General features: G+C 41.7%; 2 protein-coding genes across 5 annotated transcripts in view; both read left to right on the top strand.

Moving 5' to 3' along the window:
- The window catches only part of EVL (Enah/Vasp-like), a 219,820-nt gene that overhangs the window by 171,436 nt on the left and 23,161 nt on the right, over positions 1 to 25,223 (top strand). For all 4 annotated transcript variants that reach the window (XM_073349640.2, XM_073349638.2, XM_073349641.2 and 1 more), the window contains exons 4-7: positions 9,966 to 10,029; positions 15,676 to 15,740; positions 19,922 to 20,148; positions 21,628 to 21,749. In XM_073349640.2, the coding sequence (XP_073205741.1) occupies positions 9,966 to 10,029; positions 15,676 to 15,740; positions 19,922 to 20,148; positions 21,628 to 21,749 (478 nt within the window). The remainder of the gene's footprint in view (positions 1 to 9,965; positions 10,030 to 15,675; positions 15,741 to 19,921; positions 20,149 to 21,627; positions 21,750 to 25,223) is intronic.
- On the top strand, positions 17,066 to 18,324 carry LOC140912209 (ena/VASP-like protein; the record flags this gene model as incomplete). The annotated part of the gene is made up of 1 exon (XM_073346338.1): positions 17,066 to 18,324. A coding segment is annotated over one exon (966 nt), but the record flags the coding sequence as incomplete, so codon positions are not given.

Genomic DNA, 25,223 nt, shown 5'->3' on the forward strand with positions numbered 1-25,223 from the left:
AAGTGAGAAGAGAAATACAAACAACCAAAATATTCTTTCTTTAAAATATCATGAGTTTTAAGCCTCATGATTGTGGGGCCTGACTTATGATTTCTGAACCCATTATGTTGGCATTACTGGCTTCTTGTGCCACCGCCTTCTTCTGTTGATACGTACATGAAGCCAGATCCGAAGGAGCCCTAGCCCCAGAATTAATTAACCAGAGCAGAGTGACTTTGTTTTTTTTTTTAAGGAGAAGGTCTTCCATAGGCTAAACACTCACAATCGATGATTTAATAAACTTCTCTTAGGAACCTTTTGATGGTCCTGCCATAAATGTAACTTAACATTTAACTGATTGAGGTGCTTATGTTCCATAAAGCCGTCTATGGAAACAAGGGCATTTCTGTAAATGTAGCAAAGTTTCAGCCTCCCTTCATAGCGGGAAGGAGCTGCTAACCATTGTTCTGCTGCTCAGTGGTCCGGTAACAGGTGGCAAGCCTGTATTAGCCTATATTTCATTAGGACATAATTGAACAGTTGCTGAATTATTTGTTTCTGGCTCAGGGCTTTAACACAGCAAAACAATACTCCTGGGATGCTCCAGTTGCGCCTTTCCATGAACTCTGCTAAATGTGTTTTCTGCATTCATCTCACCAATCCCTCACTATTTCATGGCTTATGCACCCCGGGGGCCTGATTCCGCTACCACCCGCCAGTATAACTCCATTTACTTCAATGGATCTACTCCCTTTTGCACAGTCCGAGCACAGAATCAGGCCCTGGCCGGTTTCATAAAGGGCTGTGTCTGTACAGTGGTTATCACGCCCAGTAACAGACACTGACAAATCTAGTCACGTTCTTCTGCAGCGTTAATGGACGGGAACCCTGTGTTGCTTCATGCTCGTTCTTCTGCGGGGGGAGGTTAATGGCGACAAGTGTCACGTGAAGAAGGTGCAGAACCAGCAAAACAATTTGCCTTCTGCCATGGGGAAAATTTTGATTTCAGTTGCACTGACTCTAGACTTGTACCAGTTTAGGTGAGAGCACAATCTTCTTCTGTATTGCAGGCTGCTTGACACTTCCGTAGAGGTAACCCTACCTGATATTGACTGAGCAGATGCTGCTAGGATGAAGTGGGCTTGACCAGTGTCCCTAATATATTAAATATGAATATGGTCTCTCTTACCACAGGGCACCTACATCTGCTTAGTTTCAGGATCTACTTTATCACAGAAGCATCTTTACTGTGTCCAGAGCAAACAAAATTCACATGTTCCCTCATGGTTTTCTCTTCTACCTATCTAATTAAACCACTATTATATAGGACTAGAAATTCCTGTGCCAGGACAATGACTGATGATTATTTTAATACCTACCTCACTGTGTGTGTATCTATCACAACAGATTTAAAATTCACTAATTAATAACCCTGGCAGTTGAGGACGCTAGGCCAATAACTTGCTGGTGTGTTCACTACTATTTCTTTATTGTGGGATTCCTCTTTTGAAATCTAGAGTTGTTCTCGCATCCAATACTCTTTGAGCTTTTAGCACATTAGGAGCCATATTTTCAAACAATGGATCCTTTCTTGCACCTGTTTTTTTAATAAAACTATACACACATTTGTGTGTACATTTGCACTTACAAAGGATGCAGTGTTGTGGTTAGAGTGGGGAACTGCCAGCCAGGACTGCAGGCTTTATATTCTCAGCTTTGTCTCTGTCTTAGGCATTGTCTACATGAGAAAATTGCACAGGTTTAACTTAAATCAGATTTTAAGCTGGTTGTTAAATTAATGCAAACACCTTTATGGGCACTCTTATTTCAGTTTAAAATGGGCTTGCTTTGGGTTAGCTTAAACTGATTTCTTATTGGCTTAAGCTAAACTCTAGTAAGTCTGGTTTAAACCAATATAAGAGTATCCACACAACCTTTTGTACTGGTTTAACTAAATTTGTTTAAAATCACACCTGTCATTAATCTGGGGCAAACTTTCTTGAGTAGATAGGCCTTAGTATAACGTTGAGTACATCATTTAACTTTTTCTACCTCTCAGGATTGCTGATGCTAAATTTACACTTGTAAAGTGCTTTGTCATCCTGAGAGGAAAAGTGCCACAGATGTGTAGCTGATGACATTATAGTATTTATTCAATATGAAAAGTGCTCTATAAAATCAAGTTCCACCCTGCGACATTATTTAAAAGCAATTAGAGAAGCACAGCATCAATGCAGTATTTGTTTTAATGTATCTAGGTTGTCTGTCTAATGTCTAAGTATAACTTTGATTTACATAATAAAAAGAAGACACCTAGACAAAGCCTGTGACATTATTAATATTACAACAAAACAGCAGCATTAATATAATTCAGAATGGAACTCTGCCAGCTAGCCGCCTATGAAAAAGCTTCCTTTCATCATTCTGGAGAGCAGTCTCCAAAAAACCCATCTAACAGATGTATTTTTGCAGCATGTCTGGAAGGTCGCCAAATGTTTCCCACAGTCTAGTGGGGAACAGGGTCTAGAGTCCTCAGAAAGAATGCCTTGCCAGCCACCCCTTCTCTTTAATAATGAGGGGGATCCAGGTCAGCACCCTTGCTTACCTCAGCTACTGCAGTATGGCACAGGGAGAGAGGCTGTCTCCAGGCTGTCCCCCAGGTAAGCCGTCCCTAGGCCGCTTAATAGGTCATAACCAACACTTTAACCTCCACCCAGAGACTGATGGGAAGCCAATGCTGATCCCAGAGCACTGATGTCAGGTGCTCGCTCAAGATGCAGTGCTCAATAAGTGAGCTGTTGTATTCTGTACCAGCTTAGGTCTCCAAATGGTTTTAAGGAGTAGTCCCATGCAGAGTACATTGCAATAATCTAATCTGGACATCACACATGCATGGGTAATAATGGCAAAGTCCACATCTGAAAGAAGAGGTTCCAACCTCTTGGACAGAGGCACATTGTAAAAATTTGACTAGGTCACTGCTGTAGTATGCTCATCAAACAGCAGCTGGGGTCTAAAATCACCCATGTTATGACCCAAGTAACTAAAGGTGGACATACTCTCTCAGGCAAAGGGACTGATCTTACCTCTGCCATCTCCTCCAGCTGCTTCCGCCAGCTCACCATCATTACCTCAGTCTTGTCTGGGTTGAACCTCAGCCAACTTGCTCTCATCAATGCCCCAGTCTCAACTAGCCTTGGCTAAGGTGCTGTATATGAGGTGTTCCAATATCACAATGAAGGGATTAATTTAGAGCCTAGATAGGAGGTAATTCCTCTCAGTTTCTCGGGTGAAGTGAAGAGGCTGTGGTTGGGGAGACAAAATCCAGTCCCCAACCCAGGTCCTGGACATGGTTCTGCAGCATAGCACCTCTTCAGCTTCTTCTTGAGCCCATTGGCTTCAGTCCTCCAGTGCCACTTGTTTGGTGAACTAGGGCCACTATATTCATATAAATGTGGATCCAATGACCCTGTCATTAGCCCACTACCATGACCATGCTCAGCACGCTAGCCTGTGTTTTGCTGGCACAGTGATCCACCCACTGCATAGTTGGTATTGGTGTGGAGGCCCCACTGTGAAGCTGCTGTGCTGACTTGCAAAAATCAGTGTCAAAACTCGAGCAGTTGGGGAAATTCTCATTGGAGCAGTTTTCCATTGGGAAGTGCTGTTTTGACAAAACCAAAAAAAATTGTGAAATTGTATCGATTTGAATGAAATTTTGTTCAGGAAAAAAAGATGGGGGCGGAGCATTTCTGAAAATGTTAAAACATGCCATTTTCGGAATGAAAAGGTTTGATTTTATTTCATTTGGAAATGACTTTTTGTTTTGACATTTATTTTATATTAAAAAATTAAAAATCAAAATAGAAATGAAACAATGAATTTATTGAAACAAAACATTTAAGTTGACCTTTTTCTTTTTTTAAATTTTGTTTTGCAAAAAATAATCAAAATTTTGCCTTTTTATCCTGATTTGAGACCAAACAAAATTCCAAAATCTTGAAATTCTTTGAGGACAGAAAATCTGTTTCCTGACCAGCTCTAGGAAAAACTATGTGTGGCGTAGATGAGAGTTCCTGTTTCTCTGAACCCAGGTTCATGGATGTTCAGAAAAATGATTGTGGTTTGCTATTTTCTTAAGTATATCCAGGATCAGGTAGTGCTTGCATCAGTAAACACACACAAAAGAGCAGAATACAAAAACTGTATTAGGAAAAACACTGCTTGAAATTGTGGGTTGTTCCCACATAAAACAATAAGAGGGCTCCTTCCTGCAAAGGCTTTCCATTCAGAGTCAATGCAAGCAGTAGCACATAATTTCTCTCAGTAACAGATATCTAGCTTTGATCTCATTTACTGACTAATTTTCTGAGTCAAAACAATAATAATATCTTTCCCCCTACAATGGCAAAGTGCAATGGTAATGAAATAGCCAGGTTTTATTGACAAAGTTCAGCAAAAGTTCAATAGAAATTGGCAAATATACACAGTAAGACCCACAATCAGAATAAGCTTGGTAACAGTATCATACTGCAGAGAGTTCCCTTTCAAGCCCTGTTAGTTCAGTCAGGGGAAAGGCGAAAGCTGTACAAAAGGTGATGGAGCAGCATCAGCACCAGGAAGTTGCATTCAGTTAGATTATAACTAGGCCAAAGGCAGTGCTGCTGGGACTGTCAATGTCACATAGGGCCAAGGCTGATGAGGAAGAAACCAGCCAGTGTCAGGAACTGATGTGAAAACAGCAAATGTTTTCTGGGTCGGGAAACATTATGGATAATTGTCATCAAACAAAAAAGGGAACAAAACTAATATGAAAATTTTCCAGTGTCTGTATACCCAAAAATAGGCCTAGAGCTCAGTCACAAGATGTTCATATAAAATGCAATAAATTATTACAAAGCAAAGAGGCATGGAAACATCAGACACCAGCAATACATCTCCTGAATTAATTGATAAAAATGTAGATTGCAGCAGCCATGAAACTGAAACAGTGCAGGAACTGAAGGGTATCCCCTGATCATTGTATTCAGTCACACTGGCCGGGGCGGGGTGCTCCCAAAAGCTGTCAGGGTAGGAGGTAAATCATGTTGCAACTTGAGAGGGATGTTTATATGGGGATGTCATTACCAGCTGCATTGATTGCACGTCTGCTCATATTTAGAAAGCACATGAAAATGTGAGCAGTTAAATGCAGATAGCTCCATTTAATTAAAAAAAATTTCAATTTAAGCTATTGTCTGTGATCTGTCTCCTGCAGCACATGCATATATGAAATCAGGCTGTTATGAAAATAATCCCTACATTCAATATTTGTGTGAGCTTTGGCAGAGCACATTAGAAAACTAAAACAAGCCCAGGGATGAGGAAGGACTTGAGCAGCGTGAGACTCCACCATTGTGGATTGTAAGACCCTTGCAAACTTTTAATCAGACTTGGGTTTGCATGGGTTTGCAGGGAAGTCAGACTTGAAGCAAAATTCAGCCAGAACCACAGTTTCCCATGATAATCCTGCCAGGTTTACCAGAAGCTTAGCCCAGGTTTGTAAATTTATTGGAAAACCTGACCTAAATGTTGGGTTTTGAACAAAATTGGATGCATTTTTGTCAGTTTTGCAGTGAAGGTTTCTCATTTCCCTAGAAAAGAGTCATTTCTGCCTATATACGGAGATCAGAGCTGGAATGTCTAAGGAATTATTTGGTAATGCTCGTATATAATCCTGTTAAGGAAGGCGGTGGGGGAAGTGAAGGGGAACAAACTGAGTTGGTATGTTCCCCTCCATGGTCTAGGTGGGGATGCAGGGGCAGCAAAAGCCTCAGAGGCTCAATATTCCCAGTTATCCCAAGTTATCCTCTGAGGGACTTTTCCCCAACTCTCATGTCCAGACCACTGCCTACCCCCACTTTCCAGATTTGGCAGTAAGAATCCATGCTGCCACTGGCTAGGGTGAACCCTGTGACTAGGGTATGCAGCAAGCGTTAATGCTGGTTCGAGCAGCATTATCTTTCCACAAATGTTAATATCATTCTGCAGTCTTTTTGTTTTGTAGGAGAGAGGAGACAAATAAGCCACCCAGTGCAATTTCATCTTTCACTACTAAGCATACCCCTCTTGCCCCACAGCCAGTGGGATACATGGAATTTCTGAAGTTTTGCATAGCCACGTTTCCTCTGTGCACGGCCTTGCCATGGAGTTTTATGTGGTTTTATTCTCACCTACCCACCCATGCAGAGGAGCACAGGGGATTGAGTCATTACATGCTGAGACTTCATTGCTGTCCTTCACTGACAGTGACATATTATGCAAAATTCTTTAACTAGGATCTTAAATAAGAGACCCTGCTAATGTGTTAATGTACAGAACAGAGGTATATGGAGCCCTCATCAAGGAGATGAAATCAAGTTATATTAATATAATTAAGCAAAAAAGAAATTTAAAATAGAGTTGGCAGAATTCAGTTCGGTCTGTTCCATACTCTAAGGGCTGGAGCTACACAGTATGATTTTTGAGATAAAGGGACAGATTTTTAAAACCTGGCCACCTTTTTTGCATCTACAAGTATGTGTGGGCTATTGACCTGTGAGCCTGACCTGATCCTAGAGAGGTTACAAAACGAGCTTCATTGAGATATTATGTATAAAAGTGCTTTTATTAGTTATAAGTGATGCCAGTATAGCTAAAACACAAGTAGGGGAACATACAATATGAGTATTCTATTAAGGTAGGTTTCAGAGTAGCAGCCGTGTTAGTCTGTATTCGCAAAAAGAAAAGGAGTACTTGTGGCACCTTAGAGTAGTACTCCTTTTCTTTCTTCATATTAAGGTAGGCGTGGCAATAAGCTGAGGTCCAGGGATGCCTAGTAGTTATAGTAGTTACAATTTTGTTAGTTTAAGAAGCATAAAGACTTAGCATTAGTGACCTAGGACAGTGGTTCTCAAGCAGGAGTACACGTACCCCTGGGGAACGCAGAGGTCTTCCAAGGGGTATGTCAACTCATTTAGATATTTGCATAGTTTTACAACAGGCTACACAAAAAGCACTAGCAAATTCAGTTCAAACTAACATTTCATACAGACAATGACTTGTTTATACTGCTCTATATACCATACACTGAAATGTAAGCACAATATTTATATACCGGTTGATTTATTTTATAATTATATGGTAAAAATGAGAAAGTAAGCAATTTTTCAGTAATAGTGTGCTCTGACACTTGAGTATTTTTATGTCTGATTTTGAAAGCAAGGAGTTTTTAAGTAAGGTGGAACTTGGGGATCCACAAGAGAAATCAGATTCCTGAAAGGAGTATAATAGTCTGGGAAGGTTGAGAGCCACTAAGCTAAGGTTATAGTATTTAGCAGTAAGCGCCCTGTTGTAAACATGTTAACCGCAAGATAGTTTAAGCTGGAAAATAACCAAATCGTAGGTGGGTTTTGAGCAACATGTACCCTCACAGTTAGCCGCATTGACGTACTGGAAATATTGGGAAAGGTGTTGACGGTGATGCAAATACATTGATACATCTAGCCTATGGCAACAAACCGAACCCCTAATTATGGTTACCTGAAAAGCTACTTATGCAGAGGGACTGAGACTTAGTTAAGTGGTCACTGATATGTAAATTTATGAATTAAGAGGTGTAATACCTGATTACTACTGGTGGGTTCATCCTATTATGATGTTCTCCACTTACTTTTCTGTCCAAAGGGAATCACCAGGGATGACACAGAATGGCAAAAGCCATAGTATGGTCATGCCAGGGATCTCCACTGACCTTGTTACTTCAAATGGTCCCCATAAAGTTGTAAGTATGAACAATGCAGGAAACCACTTTACTTATCTGATTCTTATACTTACGTTTATTAATTTTTCTGATTTCAATTATATTTGTCTAGGACCCTGTGAGGTGGGAGGGTCCAAGACCTTGGGCTCCAGCCTGAGCCCAGAAGTCTGCACAGCAATGAAACCACTCCACAGCCTGAGCCCCACGAGTCTGAGTCAGTTGGCACAGGCCAGCCGCAGGTTTTTCTTTGCTGTGTAGACATAACTTCTGAATCCTTGGGCACAGTGGCGTTAATGACACTCAGGAAACCAGTCTTTACAAACAGAGAAAAATGGTACCAACAGTTTTTAAACCCTTATAAAATAATTTTTCAGTAGAATCTACTGTGTCATAGAAAAATACGTGATTATGTGGGGTGAGCTAGACGGGTGCCAATAAAACTTTTGATGCCCCGTTTAAACTCACTCCTGGCTTTTCCTTCTGTCAGTGATCATCAAAAACTCAGGCCTATAAAACCCTTATGCCACATCACTCCATCATGTACATTATGTAAACTCGGTGTGTGTTTCTATCTGGAATATGCAGATATCGACACCCAGCCATCCACAGTATATTATTGCTGTCAGTAGTACAGACTACTGTAGGTAAGGTTGCGAATCAATTTCCATTATACCCTCTTTTTTTCATGCACTTATAACTTTCAAAAATATTCACCTTTTCAATGCTTTTTGTCTGCCCAACGGGACATTTTTTTTAAAAAATTGAGAATTTGAGAGAAATCTCAGCAATTTTTGAGTTATGAGAGGAGTCTATTAGATATATATATTTATAAATATTCTGATCGTAAGCATTTTGTTCTGACTGTCTTGGAGGATAACTCAAAAAAGGCTGAACCTTTAAATTTGAAATTTTACAAGCCCAAAGTCCATAATGATTGTGTGCATTGGACTCTTTATGGCCACGTTATTTCAAAATGTTCCCTCTAAGGAGACTTCTTGTAGCATTTAATAGAGTTCTGTAAGTATCACCCATTGACTCCAATGGCAAAACTCCCATTGATTTCAATGGGGCCAGTATTTCACACATAGAATTTAATAGAGCATATATTATTAATAACTATGTTTGTTATTTATTTTCATTCCTCTCAGAAAATAATATGTAAACACTAGTGAACTTAATAAAGGTGTCCAAGAAGAGAAGCAGATTAAACTGCTAGGACCAAATGCAGAGATGTGACCTAAATTGGGACATAAGTTAAATGTTGGTAAATCAGCATATGTTAGTGAGGATTTAACTTGGCGTAACTCCTTCTGGGAAGGTGGACAGTCAGGATTGGAGAAGGAAAAACAAAGCCTGTAACAGACATGCTTTATCTTACATAGTCTCACATCCTCCTGGTTGTTGCTTTTTCTTGCTTTAACACTGCCCTTCTGCCGGCTTGGTACTTCAGAGGCACCAGCTTACATTCCCTCACACTGACCTGTGCAGAGTTACCAATATGAAATGTACACTACTGTTTACATGACCTCCTACATTTGTCCTCTGAGTGCTATAAATCAATAAGTGCTGTTGAGGCTGCCTTTATGAATGGTGTGGATGAGAGAACAGTGAAGTGAAGCTGAGCAACCCTCTTAGGGCAAAGAGCTCTCTCTGATCCATGCTGTGATCTCTTGTCCTTTGATACCTATCACCATTCTGTACTCATTCTGCATATTGGATATCAATGGAAGTTCCACACAGAGAACTTGCACAGTGTCTGCAGCAAAGGATAGGTTGAAAAGAGCCTATCCAGCCAGGCCTGGTTTAAATTCTGTAGAAACTTAAACTGTGCAGCTTGGTTAACAGTTGTACTACATCATCCTTTCGAATGTTGCAGGTCTGCAGATCTTCACTCTAACACAATTACTTTATATTGTCTAAAGTTATCACCAATGCCTATTAGTTACTTGATAGATCTGTTCCGACATGCTGATATTGGGCCAGTTTCTCTCAATGAAACGGAAGCGATTTACTACACCAGCTCAGTATCTGACTCAGTGTATGTTAAAATTAATAAAGGGTAGAAAACCTGCTCCTTGAATCTTTGCGCTGATCTCTCTTATTACGTGTGCGCAAGGAGTCTGTGAACAGCACTGTGTTTCAGAAATGGTAGCAATGTTGTCACCGCATTTGCTTTGCTAATTATAATTGGTTGTATTTTACATAGGTCCAAATATCCAGCGCCAGGTTCAGAATGGACCCTCTCCGGATGAAATGGAAGTGCAGCGAAGGTAAGAAATAAAATTTGAAAAGAATGTATTCAATTCAAATGATTTTATATTTAAAAGAAATGACCCATGTGAATTATACTAATTATGGCCCCAATCATGCAGTTGTAGTCAGTGGGGCTCTACCAGGGCAGAGAGGTCTGCTTGTGTATATCCATTTGCAAAATCTGGCCCCGATTTGGTCACATTCAGGTTGATGGCACCTGTAACTGGTCAGACTTAACACTCTGTAGTTTCCCACAGTTCATCTTTTGTTTGTTTGTTATGGGTTTATCAAAAAAAATTTGAAATTAGGAAATATACTCTGGCTCCAGCACACAAATTGAACACTGAATATCTCCAATGGGCAGAGTCCCCATTGTCCCATGTACAGCCTGGATTCCCAAACAGAACCATTCCTGACTCTATAACAGTGTGGCATCTGTGTGTCATTTGTGTACACACATACACATGCATTCACACACATTTAAAAGAGAAACCTTCTATCGGCTCATTATTATACTTAAAAATCACTAGCCAGACTGCTTTAACCAGCACTTGGCTCACTTAGGAATGATAATTTTGTACTTTGAATATCATTATTCTGAAAATACTTGGTGAGTTCAAACTACTTAGTTTTAGTGAATTAACGTGATTTTATATTTTATTTATGTGCAGTCAGTGTATAGGAAGCAGGACACCTTTGCTAATAGATGCCATTTTTTCCATATTTAACTTCTTAGTTGTTTTATACAGCTAAATTCTGGCATGATTCTGGCTTATCTGCAACGATTTTTAGTTACTAAATAGTAAAGAACTCAAACCCCAGATATTTTTTTCAACTAAAAGGCAAGAATAAGATATACTGATATCCAGAGATACAGATAACACCAGTTTTAAAGTAATTTGCATCAGGTTTTAGTGTGCTTTTTTCTTAAGCTTAATAAGAGAGCTTTATATGATCCTATATTGGATCAGTTCTTAGCAGTAGCAGATCATGTTGCATAGACCCCAATCTATTGGCAGTATGCGTTCCTGGTGATGAATTTAACCCTTTGGGTCTGGTGCTACTTCCTAAAAGGTTTATAGTTCCCTTTATTAGGATCATGCCTTGACCTAGGATGACAACTGAATAAAACTTTAAAATGGAGTTGTGAATCCAAATAAGAGTCCTGATCTAAATGTGTATCTTGGCTTATAGGCCACGGTTGTTTTCTGTCTCCTGTTCTGCCTTGTCTCTGACTGTATGCGTGTCTGCATATTGACGTCCAAAAGAAATTATGCTTAGGTTGCATTTTGTTGCATACGTCACCCATAGCCAAACTGTAATGCTAATTTTTGATGTGACGTGCTGATTCAGCCAGAATTCCTCCTGGGGCATTAGGGAATGCACAATGGGGCAGGAGCAGCCCCTTCCTTTGGAAGGTGCAGCATGGACTCCTGTTCATACTGGGCCAACTCTGCTGACCAGAGTGAAGAGTCAGGGCTGTGTCCTTCTCCTCATTCCACCAATTTTATGGAGGCTGGCACTGTGGCTAGTAGTGCCTGTGCTCCCCAGTTAGACCGTGGGCAGGTGGACAAGAGGAGAAGGCTGTGTCCCAACTCCCCAGCCCTCATCCAGGTGCACAGTCTGTCCCATACAATGAACACCACTGAGCAGGCTTGCAGTTACAGTCTGCCATAATACAGGTGACAAAGAATGACTGGATCAGACCTTCAGCTGGTGTATGCTGGAGCACTTTGAAGTCAGTGGAGCTACCCCGATACTCGCCAGCAGAGGACAGAGCTCTAAGCATTTAAGGAAAGGTTTATTGCCAAGATGTTTTTTTAAATTAGAAAGTTGCAAAAATTTCTCTAAACAAGTGGGCCCAAGTCATTGCTGGAGTGAGTGGAGTCACAGCAGGGGTGCAGTTGGACCTTCGGGGGAATTGACCTAAAGTTTGGAATGAATAAGAAATAGCTTTGTCAGGATTTTAGTGGAACGTATTTGCAGAACGCAGCTAAGACCAAGTGGCAGAAATTGTAGAAGTCCGTCTTAATAACATCACAAGCACTCAAGGCTCAGAGGGCTTCTGCTATGCCTGTAGGAACAACTCACAGTCAGGATATCTCCCCAGGTTCCTTTGGGCCATGGTGCCGCTTACTACCCTACATGCCACTGATGTACTCTGTTTGCTGGTATGTGGGCACGCAGGAATCTCTCCCTTTTGGGACACTGCACCCCTGGTGATATAGGGAGGGAGTAGTCGCTGCTCTCCACTAAGCACCAGTAGTACAATTCTGCCTTGCAATGCCCCACACACTGTAAATCCACGTAAGGACCAGGCAGGATGTGGCCCATAGAAAAGACTTCAAATTTAATGAAGGTTTCCACATCAATATTAAAGACAGAGGGAGAGACTGTTTCATTTCAGAGAGTCAAGATTTATTTTTGGGACTATTCAACTTTCAGAAAGTTCACAGAGGAGACTCCCTGATGTGCACCAGTATGCTGGTGGTGGTTCAGAGAGGTGTGGGGAATATGCGTGTTTTTTGCAGTGCTTTGTGTGAAATATGCCCTGCACAATACGAGCCTAATCCTGTTCTTATTGAAGGCTATGTCTGCACTGCGGACATATGCCAGCATAGCCCTGCTGGTCAGGGATGGGAAAAGGTGTGTGATCCCTCTGCTGGCAGAAGTCCCTAGTGTAGACGCAGCTATGCAGACAAAGCTGCTCTTTTAGTGGTATAGCCCTGTTGTGTTTGTTGCAGGGGTGGTTTTACTTTAACGGTACAGAGCATAGCTTTGCTGATATAGCTGCATCCATACTTGGCGCACTATGCCAGTATAGTACAGCTGTATTTCTATACCAGTAAAGAGCTAATTTTATAGATACTGTCTAAATCAATGGGAGTGGCTGGGTGCTCAGAACTTTTGAAAATGAAGCCACAAATATAGGTGCCTAAATATAGATGTAGGATCCTAAGACCTGGTTTACACTTAAGTTTTACCAGCATAATTATGTCAGTAAGGAATGTGGGTTTTTTACCAACACATTGTACCATAAATATGCTGGTAAAAGTCCTAGTGCAGTTACTGAACCAGTATTGGCTACGCCAGTAGATGCACTTTTATAAGTGTGTCTACACTAGGGGAGAGATCCTGCTTCGACAATGCCAGCATAGTGAGAGGAACCAAAGGCCTAACTGTAGGTGTGTCCGTTTTAAAAATCTTATCCTAAAGTTTTGTGTGGGCAGGAAAATGAAGATGAGGAAAACAATGCAAAATGCATTTGTTTAAAAGACTTTATTTAACTATTTTAAACACAACATAGATTAAAGTCACAGGGCCCAATCTGGCTACTCCTACTCATACTGAGTAGTACCATACTGGTATCAGTAGCCCTTAGTATGTACATAAGGCTCTTTACTCACATAAATAATCTTTCCTTAGTTCCATTGATATAAATGTGACAATTTATGTGTGTAAGGTCTGCTCACATAAACAAATGTTTGTAGGATTGAACCCTTAGCACATGTAGGGTGCAGCCGGCCAGCCAGGGCCAGCCAGAAATTCAAGTGTCTGCATTGGGCCCTTCCCTTGGGAGTATATACAGACTTGCAGTTCCCAGCTGGGCCAAGCTCCCCCTCCAGCAGTGGGAACAGTTAGGGAGAGAACGTTCTGCTAGATTTTTCACTTCAGCCCAGCACTGGGACCGCAATGGGACATGCAACACGCTGCCCAGACTCCATCTCTTACAGTATAATTTCTATGTGCCCCTACTGCTCTTCCAAAAATTGCACCATTGCATACAATTTATACCCTGTGACTTCATGTGGAGGAGTTACATGCCAGGTTTCTATTGTGAATCTAGTACAAGACTGATCACTGCATAATGAATAATCCTAATTATGGATGGGCCAATCCATTGCTAGGAGCCTAAAATGTGGGAATGTCTGTCATGCAAATTAAAGCATTAAACTTTATTTGTACATCTCCTAATGTAATTTTTCTGGACATGTCATTTACATATAGTAAAAATCATAAGTTCCACAGTAAATCAAATATATGTGTTTTAAAATACAATGCATATAAAATATAACCGGGAAAACCTATTTAAAACGGCCGCTGCATATTAATTCATTATAGGCAGAGCTGGTAGCACCACCTATAGTTAAGGTTACTCGACTGTACATAAAATGAGGCTGGGGTCCTATGGAAAATATATGACGTGATTATATAATTAGACAGTATCATAATGCATATACACAAGAGGACCAAATTAAGTGCTTTGACTTTTGAATGCCTGACTTTGTAAATGTAACATTCTTTTGTGTCACCTTAGAGACTAACCAATTTATTTGAGCATAAGCTTTCGTGAGCTAGCATGCTCAAATAAATTGGTTAGTCTCTAAGGTGCCACAAGTCCTCCTTTTCTTTTTGCGGATACAGACTAACACGGCTGCTACTCTGAAACCATTCTTTTGTATGTGTAATATAAATATCATTTCCTTCCACAATATGAGTCACATCTAAGTGTTGTTGAAATATATAGTTCATATCATGTCAATTCTAAAATAGCTAACTGTTAATCTAGTTTTAGCTGTTCGGCTTTTTAGTTAACCAAAGAAAAGTCAAATAGAGATTATATCAATTATAGTGAGCAATATTTCTTCAGGACTGTTAGTGTGAAAGAGAGGACCTCTAGTGGGAAATTTGGGGAACTGCATAACTCAATAAAATGGAGAAGATTTTTGGAATGTTTTATTAAACCATTGATACAGAATATTCTAATAGGTTGCTTTGTTTTATGTATTTCCAACCAAGAGCCCAACCCTGCAAAGCTTTACATATGAAAGTATTGAAATCAACACTTTGCTCATGATCATAAGGCTATTAAAAATTCAGCAGAGTAATTTTGTGGTCATTGCTTATTCAGACAGTCAAGAAATATTGGTCCTGTTGATCTCAGCAGTAACTGAGGACAAAATTTGGCTCATGGTATTTAAAGTATTACATGATCATTCTGTTAACCAGGTGTCTAATACTTTGTTCACCTGCAAAACTCTATGGTTGTAATAAAGGAATTTTTTTATACACCTCTGTGAAGCAGTTGGCTATGTACAATCAACCACTAAACCCAAATCACATTTCTTTAAATTCTTATCAGTATACTGCCATTCCTTGTGCCCCATATCAGCACAATATTTAAGCATGTGCTTAACTTAAGCACATTAGGTATCCCATTGACTTTAGTGGAACTCCTCAGCTGCTTCAAGTAAAGCATATGCTTAAGAGCTATGCTGGATTGGGATCTGAGATACTGCAGTACTCTCTTACTTTAAGTTCATTGGCTATTCCACATTTTAATATCCATTATAGAATTATCACATAAATTACAAGCTTCTGTTACAAGTATTTGCAATATGCTCCAAGTGCAGGGCCCTGTTCTGATCTCACTTTCTCTGGTGTAAATCAAGAGAAACTCCACTGAAATCAGTGGAGTTATACCAGTGTACATGAGATCAGAACTCACCTCAGCCCTTTCGGTCTAGCCCTTATTTCTATAATGGGCCGATTAATGCCCCCATAGATGCAAACTCTATTGCTTGGGCCCGTCTCAGTGTATAGAACATTTTCTAAAAAGAGTAAAAAATAAAACCAGAATGTTTTAAAAACCGTTGTTTTAGGCAAGTGATGGACCAGCAGCAGCAACAGCGCCAGGAATCTCTGGAAAGAAGAACCTCTACCACAGGCATGTATCAAACAGTGCAGTGCAATGTAACTGTAAACAATGCAAACATATTCCTCTCCCTTCCTGTCTCCTCTAGCTGTTGGTGGTTGTCATGCGTTATTACAGAAATAACTGGCCTGCTAAATATAGCTATAATCATTATGGGATTTCAAAGCATTTTCAGTTAGAGACTTAAACTAATAAATTGGAACATGGCTGCATTATTTCACCAATTTGACTGAAATTTAAAGTCCAAACTTCAGTGCACACAGCGCAACTCAGATGGGACATGTAAAGGTGGATTTAAGCAAAGCTTTGTGCTCTTCCAGTCCCATGCTAGCTTTGAGACCGGCTTAAGACTGAGCAGTGTAAAGGCTGCTCTAAATTATGCTGCTGCCCACAGTGCCAAGGGGCTGATGTCACTAGGGTGCAGAAAAGGTCACACTTTCTACACAGCCACAGGGAGAGTGGGTGGCATAGGAATCACTCTACTAGCTCCATGGCACTATAGGATCCCCCTACCTAGAGATCAGTGTCTGTGCCTGGCTCTTCCAGCTTTCCACGGGGTGTACACAAGAGAATCTGACTGTAAGAGTCCGTTAGTTGGAATAATAAGGTGAGAGGGCTTGTGTATGTTTAGTGGGAAAGTATACCTGATAAGTGGTGAGGTGGGAAGAGAAGTTTCTGTCTACAAAATCTGGCTTTTGCTTTTGTGAAAAAATATGTAAAAAAGAAGCCAGAATTTTTTGTGAATCTGGGGGGGGAAGATTAGTTTTTGCTCAGCTTTTTTTAATTTAAAAGCAGCTCAGTTGTGTCCACAGAAAATGTCACCTGTGGCAGTCATACACAATAATGCTCCGCAGCTTTGAACTCCTAATTTGGGCACACACAATTGTGTGCCATTTTGTGTCAGTTAAAACAAATGAAACAAACAGATGTGCCTCTGCTTCTGCGAGGAACCTTGACGTAGGCATGATATGTGAGATAGTGACATTTCCAGCTGAGCGCCCTCTTGCATGTATGGAGGCATCTCTGTGCTGTTCACAACCTGTGTGCCTGTCTTTATGTTCAAAGTGTCACTTGCCACTGTCCTTGGAACAAAGGTAATGTGTGTAATTCTGACTCAAGATGGTTTGTAGGGTTAGAAGAAGCTTTACAAACATCAAAGCAAAACCTCTAGCCTATGCTGTGTGTGTCACTGCTTTGAAATAAAGGAAGGAACAGCTCTCGATTGCTGCAGTCATCTGGACATCACTAAAATCGTGACTACACCATCCTTTTTTATTTATTATTTTCTGCTTTCATTTACTTTTTAATTCCTTGTCTCCTAACCACTCTGCCTTGTTTTCATTCCTTGCTGTATACCCATTTTATTCTTTTCACTTTTCTTTTCTGTTCTTTTAGTTTCTACCCTTCAGATAAAAGTGTCTTCTTCCCCCTCCCACTGCCAGTCTCCTCCTCCTGACTACAGTAACTACAGTGCTTCTACTTCCGCTGGTGCTGCCCCTCCACCGCCATCTTATGCCAACGTTATCTCTTCAGCATCTACCATCCCCGAGTCCAGTAGTAAACCCTCTTTCAAATCCTCTAACAGAGCCAGTGAATTCCCACAGCTTCGTCACAGACATTCTGCCTCTGAGCTCTCACCCTCCCTGGGTTCCTTCTCCTCTCCAGTATGGCCAAACCACAGGACTGTAACACAAAGCATCAAACAGATCTCTTTGTCCCCACCGCCTGAACCTCCTTCCCATTTTCCATTTGCACCTCACCAGCCTGTTAGACATTCCTCTCTTTCACACTCTCGTCAGTCTTCCTCTTCTCCTGTAACATCTACATCCCCCGTGCAGAAGGGTTTTGTCCTGCAGCCGCATATTCCAGAGGTCCTTCCTGTGATTCCTGTCCAGAATGGCAGAATCAGGGGATCTACAGATATAACAGTCCAAGAAGCCTCTGCAGGTGTACCTCAGATAGGCCTGAACAGCCACCCCAAAGAACCTCTAACCACACAAATTCCTTTAAACTCCTCTAGAACCCAGGTAAAAAGCGTGGATGGGTCTTTCTTCTCATACTTAGAAACTGTACCCATCTCTCAGCTACCAGTTATAACCAGCCCTGCTGGTTCCTTTATCCAGGCTTCTTTTCAGTCCTCCCAACCTTCACCTCATCCTCCAAAGCAATTGTACCAGGCCATGTCACACTTTGTTTCATTACCTCCCGCTTATGCTGCTGTATCTGAGGTGAATTTGTCCAAGAAGACCCCTCCTTTCATGACTTCATCAACCATTTCCCACTTGAGTAAGTACTTGTTTTGAATTAGTTATAACAGTTAAAAAAGCTTTAGATTTGACCTGACTGTTCATAAAGCCCAGTTTGCTCTGCCCCAGGACAATATGTGGGAAAAACTCTTGAGTAATCGAAGACTAATACTACTGCACCAGATAGTTCAGACAAATAGGGAAAAGGTATAGAAGGTTAGTGCTATAACTGGTGGTGGGCTTGACACAAAACCTCATATCCAAATGCTCCAATCTTTGGGGAGAGAGTGTTTTTAAAGTCTGAGGCCGGATCTACTCTAGAAACTGTTGCAAGTGTAATAATGACAGTTGGGGCATAATATTTTTAACATTTTTTATACTGATGAAAGGCCTAGTATAGATGCAGAAAAAGTGCTCTTGCCAGTCTGGCTTGTTTCATTTGGGGAACCAGTAAAAGGTAGACCTACAAAAACACTCTTTTGTCCATATAAGTTGCAGCTACACTAGGAAGATTTGCCAGGATAGCTGAACCAGCAAACCTTTTCCAGTGTAGACTAGCCCTGCGTGTGGATCTGTATTTTGCATATGGCCTGTATTGTTAAAATGCCTGGATTAGAACAGCTCTGTGTTGTGCTGTTCAAAATCCAGATCAGGTTTTGCAAGTTGGACCCATCTCTCTGTATAAACATATTGTGCTTAAATGGATGTGCCTAGAGAACTTGGGAAACATTTGTATATTTCGTCCACTGACAAATTTCCTGCCCCAGATATTTCAGCTGTCTCTGTTGGGTCAGACCCACAACTGGTGTAGGTCACTGTATAACCATTTTCTTCAACACACTTATTCCAGTTTACACCAAAGAAGTATCTTGCCCATTATTTTTGAGTGAGGTCAATTTATAATCTCAATTATTTTTCAGCCAGGCCTCAGCCTGGCCACTAATTTTGTGTGTGTAAATTTGCACCTATAATTCACTGTGCTCGCAATGAATTGCCAGCTATCTCATTTGTGGGCCCACATAGGTAGGGAGATAGCTGATGTACTGCTAATAGCACCTATAATTCGTTGCAGGAGCAGCATTGTGAGCATAGTTATTAGCAGGAGTAATGTTGTGACCATAATGTTGGAGGTTATCACTGACCACAATGATGGTTGACGTTATTAAAAAAGCAAAATTAAATAGATAGACAATCAGGCCTTATTGTCTGAATATCATTCCCAAATTTTCCCTGTAAACCAATTAAAAAAACCTTTTCAAATTAATGTTTGTTGCACAGTTGAGTTTGTAATTAAATAGCAACAGAAGCCTTTGATGAGATGGAGTAATTCTAGGTGACATACCATTGATGGAATCCTCATTCTGTTGTCCCATTATAAATAGGAGAAATATACCAGAGGCGTTAACCTATTCGAATAAGTCCATTGAAGGACGCTGCTACACGCAGTAGCTTCTGTTGAAGTACACCGTGGCTAAAATTGAACACTTGCCCCTTAATTTTCAAAGACTGGCAGAGGATTTAGCCACGCAAATTTCATTAAATGGAAGTTGTATGGAAATGTGTAGCTAAAGCCCAGGATTTTATTTGAAAAGTGGACTTTGATGTTCACAGAGTTAGTTGATAACATTTATGTATCTGCATCTGAAAAGTTAAAATGAAGAAGAGATATCCCAAAAGTAAACCAGAAAGTGTACTCTGTGTTGAGACAGAACAGTAGCCTGACCAGAGGAAGGGATAGGTGGTGTTTACATATTTCAGGGGTTTTGCATAAGGACACAGCTGCCAATGATAACTAAAAAGCAGAGGATGTACCATTGACATACTCAGCGTGTATCATTCTTCTGATTGTATGTCATCAAACCTTCATTCACCCAATCGTCAATACGGGTTGTATGTGAGATGGGGGAGAATGTTCTTTATTTTTATTTAATCTTCTGTATGTTTCAGGTCCCATTCTTCCACCTGGTCATCCCTCTGCTGCCACAATCCCTGCTTCGTCCAGCGGGCCCCCACCTCCGCCACCCCCGCCAGTACCTCCTCCGCCTACAGGAGCAGCGCCACCTCCCCCTCCTCCACTGCCGGCAGGTGGAGGACACGGGGGTAGCACTGACGATGGGTCAATGTCAGGACTAGCAGCAGCCCTGGCTGGTGCCAAACTCAGGAGAGTACAACGGGTAAGGTTTGTGGCACTGGGGTTTTCACACAGTCTGGCCTTCACTGGAGAATGAGGAATGCTTGATTGGTTAAAGTTTTATTTAACCTTCTGCTAATCTATTTCATGGATAGTCGGAATTCATGACAAAGCCCAATGAAATGTGTTTTAAGTGACCATTCCATGGACCGTGACAAGTCAGTTGCTTGTACAGGCTGTTATTGAAAGGAAGGCTGAAAAAGATTTGTGCTGGAAACAGGGGTGAAAGTAAAATTAAACTCTTACCGGTACAGGGCTGGTTCCTTCCCCCTCCCCCAGAAGGGGCGGGGCTAGGGGTCAGCATCCCCCAGCCACCCCATCCACGCTGCCTGGCCCGTGGCGCCCGGGGCTCCAACGGTGATTTAAAGGGCCTGGGGCTCCGGCAGCGGCGGCCAGAGCCCCAGGCCCTTTTAAATTGCCGTTGGAGCCCCAGGGCAGCTGCTCCTTTTGCCTCCCCTCTTCACCCCCCTTCCCCCCCCGTCCCCCGTCGGTGAGTGCAACAGGGGGCACAAAAGGGGAAGCGACTTAAAGTCAGCTGTATGGACTGGTACCGGAAGCCACTTTTTACCGGTACGCTGTGCTGACCTGTACTGCCTTACTTTCACCCCTGGCTGGAAACCTGTAGGGTAAAATCCTGGCCCTATTGAATTCAATGGCAAAACTCCCATTGACTTCAGTGCAGCCAGGATTTCACTCCTAGAGTCAAATTTTTAAATAAGTTAGGTGCACAGTCGCATACACAATTACTGCAGGTGCACATTCAGTGGCTATTTATGACCGTTTGCACTTGCCTTTTCCTGAGCTGCACGTGCAGTGTGGCTGGGCCTTTAAAATGGCCTTTTGTCCATTAGAAACAGTCCTTAAAGCAGATTTCTATGTTTGGTTTTATAATTTTCAGGAGGAAATTTTCCAATTGGTTTTTTTTTCCTGACTTGTTTTTACAGTAATTCACACTTTGATCCTCACTGCTCAGTGAAGATTAACTAGCAGGTGCCTGCATCGATCTCTCATATGACTAAGACATAATTGGTTTCTCTCCAGCGTATCCTGTAGAATACTCACTAGTATTATGCTATCAACCATGATGATAAGTAGTTAAAACTACACTAGACTTATCAAATAACGGCTTGATTGTGCAGCCTGTGTGTGAGTAGGCGCTCACTGAGAGGAGTACGAGTTGCATAATCTCACCAGAAATTCAGAAGCATTTTGTTGTCATTTTCATCGTTTGCTCAGGTATTTACAAAATCCACGGGGGGTTTCCCAATCCTAATATGTGAATTAGCCACTGGGTTTGACCTGAATTACATTTGCTTCCGTTCTGGCCCATTGTGCTTTCTGCCTCTGACTGCATGCTGCAATCCTGGTGCTTTGCTCCGAGTGATTATCTAAACTAGTCGGAAAGGGCCGGTGCTTACAATAAATTCCTCTGGTGACTTGCAATATCAATTTGTGTCTTAAGCCAGAAGATGGTTCAGGAGGCTCCAGCCCCAGTGGGGCCTCGAAGAGCGATGCCAATCGAACAAGTAGTGGAGGAGGAGGAGGAGGACTAATGGAAGAAATGAATAAATTACTGGCAAAAAGGTTTGTACTCCATCCTAAAGTAAACTCTAGAACAAGCGCACCAGCAGACAGTGGAACAATTCGCTTTCAGTATCTACTAGCAATTGGGTAGCTCCAATGCCTCTTTGAAACTGGCAAAACTCTGCATGGGATATAGTATTGTGGAAGTTCAAGAGATCAGTTTAACAGCCTGCCACGCTGCTATTCCTGTGTAGGTGTTATTCCCTGGACCCCCCCCCCCTTTTTTTTTTTTGACACAGTAAACGCATAGGTGTTGCCACCAATGGTGTCAGACCAGCTTGAGCTGCTCTAGCTGAGCCTGCAGATTCTGTGGGAGCGAGAGCCTTAGAAGTTACTGATTTTTCTCTCTGACTTTGCTGGTTTACAATCTACGTCAAAGCTGCTGTGTTCTAAAGGAATGAGCTTCAACAGAGCCCCGGCCAGATAATTATTACGGGGTATATCGAGGGGAATGGACCAAAAAAGTATCCAAAACTGTAATAACAAGATTGCATATTGGTAGCCTTTGAGGTAGTAAAATAAAATGTCGCTGTACCTCTTACCCAGCGAATACAGCACATCAGCTATGATGCCAGGTTAAGCAGATTCCTTGATGAGTCTACATAGGGTTGAAAGCAGATAATTCCCACCATAGCACTTGTGCTTCATGCTCCCTGGATTCCCAAAGAATAACTTTCTAAAATCAATGCAGTGCAGGGGGATTAATGCTTGTTATTAGCAATGACATAGGAGTATTTACTAGGTAGTGACGGCAGTACAGGATGCATTCATGTGACTTTTTGGTGTCCCTGCAGCTTCTCTATGCTGCTGGAAATCAAAATGTACAGGTGAGTCGCATCATACGCGCATTTAACTTACACAAACTCAACTATACGTGCTCGGCAGAAAAAAAACAAAAATAATGTGATACCTGTAAATAGTGCGGGCGATTCCGCCCATCATTCCACTCAATGAGCATATGCCTTGGAGTGAGCGTGAGATGGGAGATGTGAATCTGCTGTTCCCTCAGTCGGTCTCAGTTCCCACGTGCCTCTCCTAGCATGAGCATCTCGCCATGCTGAGTGTGATTCTAGTTCTTAAAGATACGTATTTTTTGTACAACATGGTCCCTAAACGGAAGCCAACTACTTCTTCTGGTGCTCAACTGAAGAAATAGTGATCTGGTCCAACGCTGGAGGAAAAACTGACTCTGTTGGACTTATTGAGAGACAGTATGTCTGTCTCCAGCGTGGCACGTAAATATGGCTGCAACGAATCTAGCATCCGTGCCATCAAGATTCGAGAGAGAGGAATTCATTAAGCCGTGGCATCAAGTGATCCAATAACTGCTAAGGTGACGAGCAAGGTGTGTGATAAGACTTTTTAGTGAAGACGGAAAAGGCATTAAACTTATGGCTGGAAGACATGAACCATAAACGTGTGCCTATTGATGGCAACACATTGTGAGAAAAGGCTCTTAGCCTCTACGTGCTGTTCAAATCTCCCCCCGAAGAGGGACAGCCTTCTGATGAGAAGGAATTCAAAGCCAGCCAAGGTTGGCTTAACAGTTTTAGGAAACGCTTCAACCTCAAAAATATGCAGACTACTGGTAAAGCTGCATCTGCCAATGAAGAGGCAGCAAAAGCCTACCACGAACAATTAAAGAAAATCATAGACGAAAAGGGCTACCTTCCGGAACAAGATTTTAATGCTGACAAGACTGGGCTCGTCTGGAAAAAAAATGCCCAACCGCACTTACATTTTGAAATCAGAAAGACAAGCCCCTGGCTTCAAAGCAGCTAAAGACCGTGTGACTGTGTTGTTTTGTGGCAATGCGGCTGGGCATTTAATAAAGCTGGGCTTGCTCTACAGGGCTGCAAATCCCCGTGCTCTAAAAGGCAAGAACAAAAATCTCCTGCCTGTGTTCTGGCAATCAAATAAAAAGGCTTGGGTGACGGCAACATTATTTCTGGATTGGTTCCACAAGTGCTTCATTCCGGAGGTCAAGCAGTACCTCGAAGAGAAAGGACTTGACTTTAAAGTGTTGCTGATTGTAGACAATGCACCTGCGGCCACCCTGTGGCACTCCGGTTTGCACATAACGATGTTGAAGTCGTCTTTCTCCCACCCCCCCATACCACCTCCATCCTCCAACCTCTCGACCAAGGCGTGATTTGCTGTTTCAAGGCCACGTACACGAGGCTTACGTTCTCACGGATACGTAGCGCTATGGATGCTGATCCCAATCTTAATGTGATGGAGTGTTGGAAGTCCTTCAACATTGCCGATTGCATCACTTATATTAAACAGGCAGTGGATGCAATCAAGCCTGAAACAGTCAATGCATGTTGGCGAAACCTATGGAAAGACTGTGTGAATGATTTTAAGGGTTTCCCGACCATTGACAAAGAAGTGAAACCATTGTTCAGGTGGCCAGGCAAGTGGGTGATGATGGCTTTGTTGACATCCTTGAGGAAGAAATTGAAGAATTAATTGAGAGCCATAGAGAAACATTAACTCTTTGTTAGTCAGAGGAACTGATAAAATCATTTACAGAAGACAAAGATGATGACGACGAACAGGAAGAGCTAGCAAGTTGGAATCTTCATAAATTTGCTGAAGTGTTTCAAGCAGCAAAACACTTGAATGATTTAATTTCTGAATATGATCCATCTATGGAACGAAGCCTCAAAATCACATGTAGTATTACGGAGTATTTGAGACCATATCAAGAAATGTTTGAGCAGCTCAAGACACAACAGCAACAGTTGCCGATCACCATGTTTTTCAAGGAAAAACAACCAGCAGCAGCTGAGCCTACGCAATCAACTTCTTGAGCTGTACCAGAGCCAACCACTTCGTCTACGACAAGCTCTCCGTCACCCAAGCTCTTCGTCACTTCCGTCTCCTGGATCGACATCAAGCCCTGACGACCCCCTGTAATTACCCACCTGTACTTACCCCCAGTAATTAAAAATACAATACTGTAAAATTATATTTTGCATATGTACTCTTTATTATATACTGTACGTTACTGTATACATTATACACTTATACATATTACTGTACAGGGTTGTATACATAAAATCATGTACAATATACTGTACTTTATTGGCGATTTAAGGAATTTTCAAGGGTAATTTTGACTATATGCGATTTTCGCCTTACGTGTTGACTTTAGAACCTAACCCCCGCGTAAGATGCGACTCCACTTACTGCCTGTTGCATAGAGAACATAGACAAGACTGAGTGGAAATAGATGCCCAGTTCTCAGTATGCAGGCCGGTTTAACCAGCAAAGCACCTATCACTCAGAAGTCTGTCAAGACATAAAAAATTCTGCCCTCAGTTACTTCTCTACAATCCTATGGAAGTCAGAGGGTTAGTTTGGGGTAACTGCCAGGAGAATATTCTCTATGGGCCTCACCTGCAGTCAGATCCACATGGGTGCAAGGGTCCCCCTGCATAGATCCAGTTACAGGACTAGAGCATACAT

Source organism: Lepidochelys kempii, chromosome 6, assembly GCF_965140285.1.
Source record: "Lepidochelys kempii isolate rLepKem1 chromosome 6, rLepKem1.hap1, whole genome shotgun sequence".
NCBI lineage: Eukaryota > Metazoa > Chordata > Testudines > Cheloniidae > Lepidochelys > Lepidochelys kempii.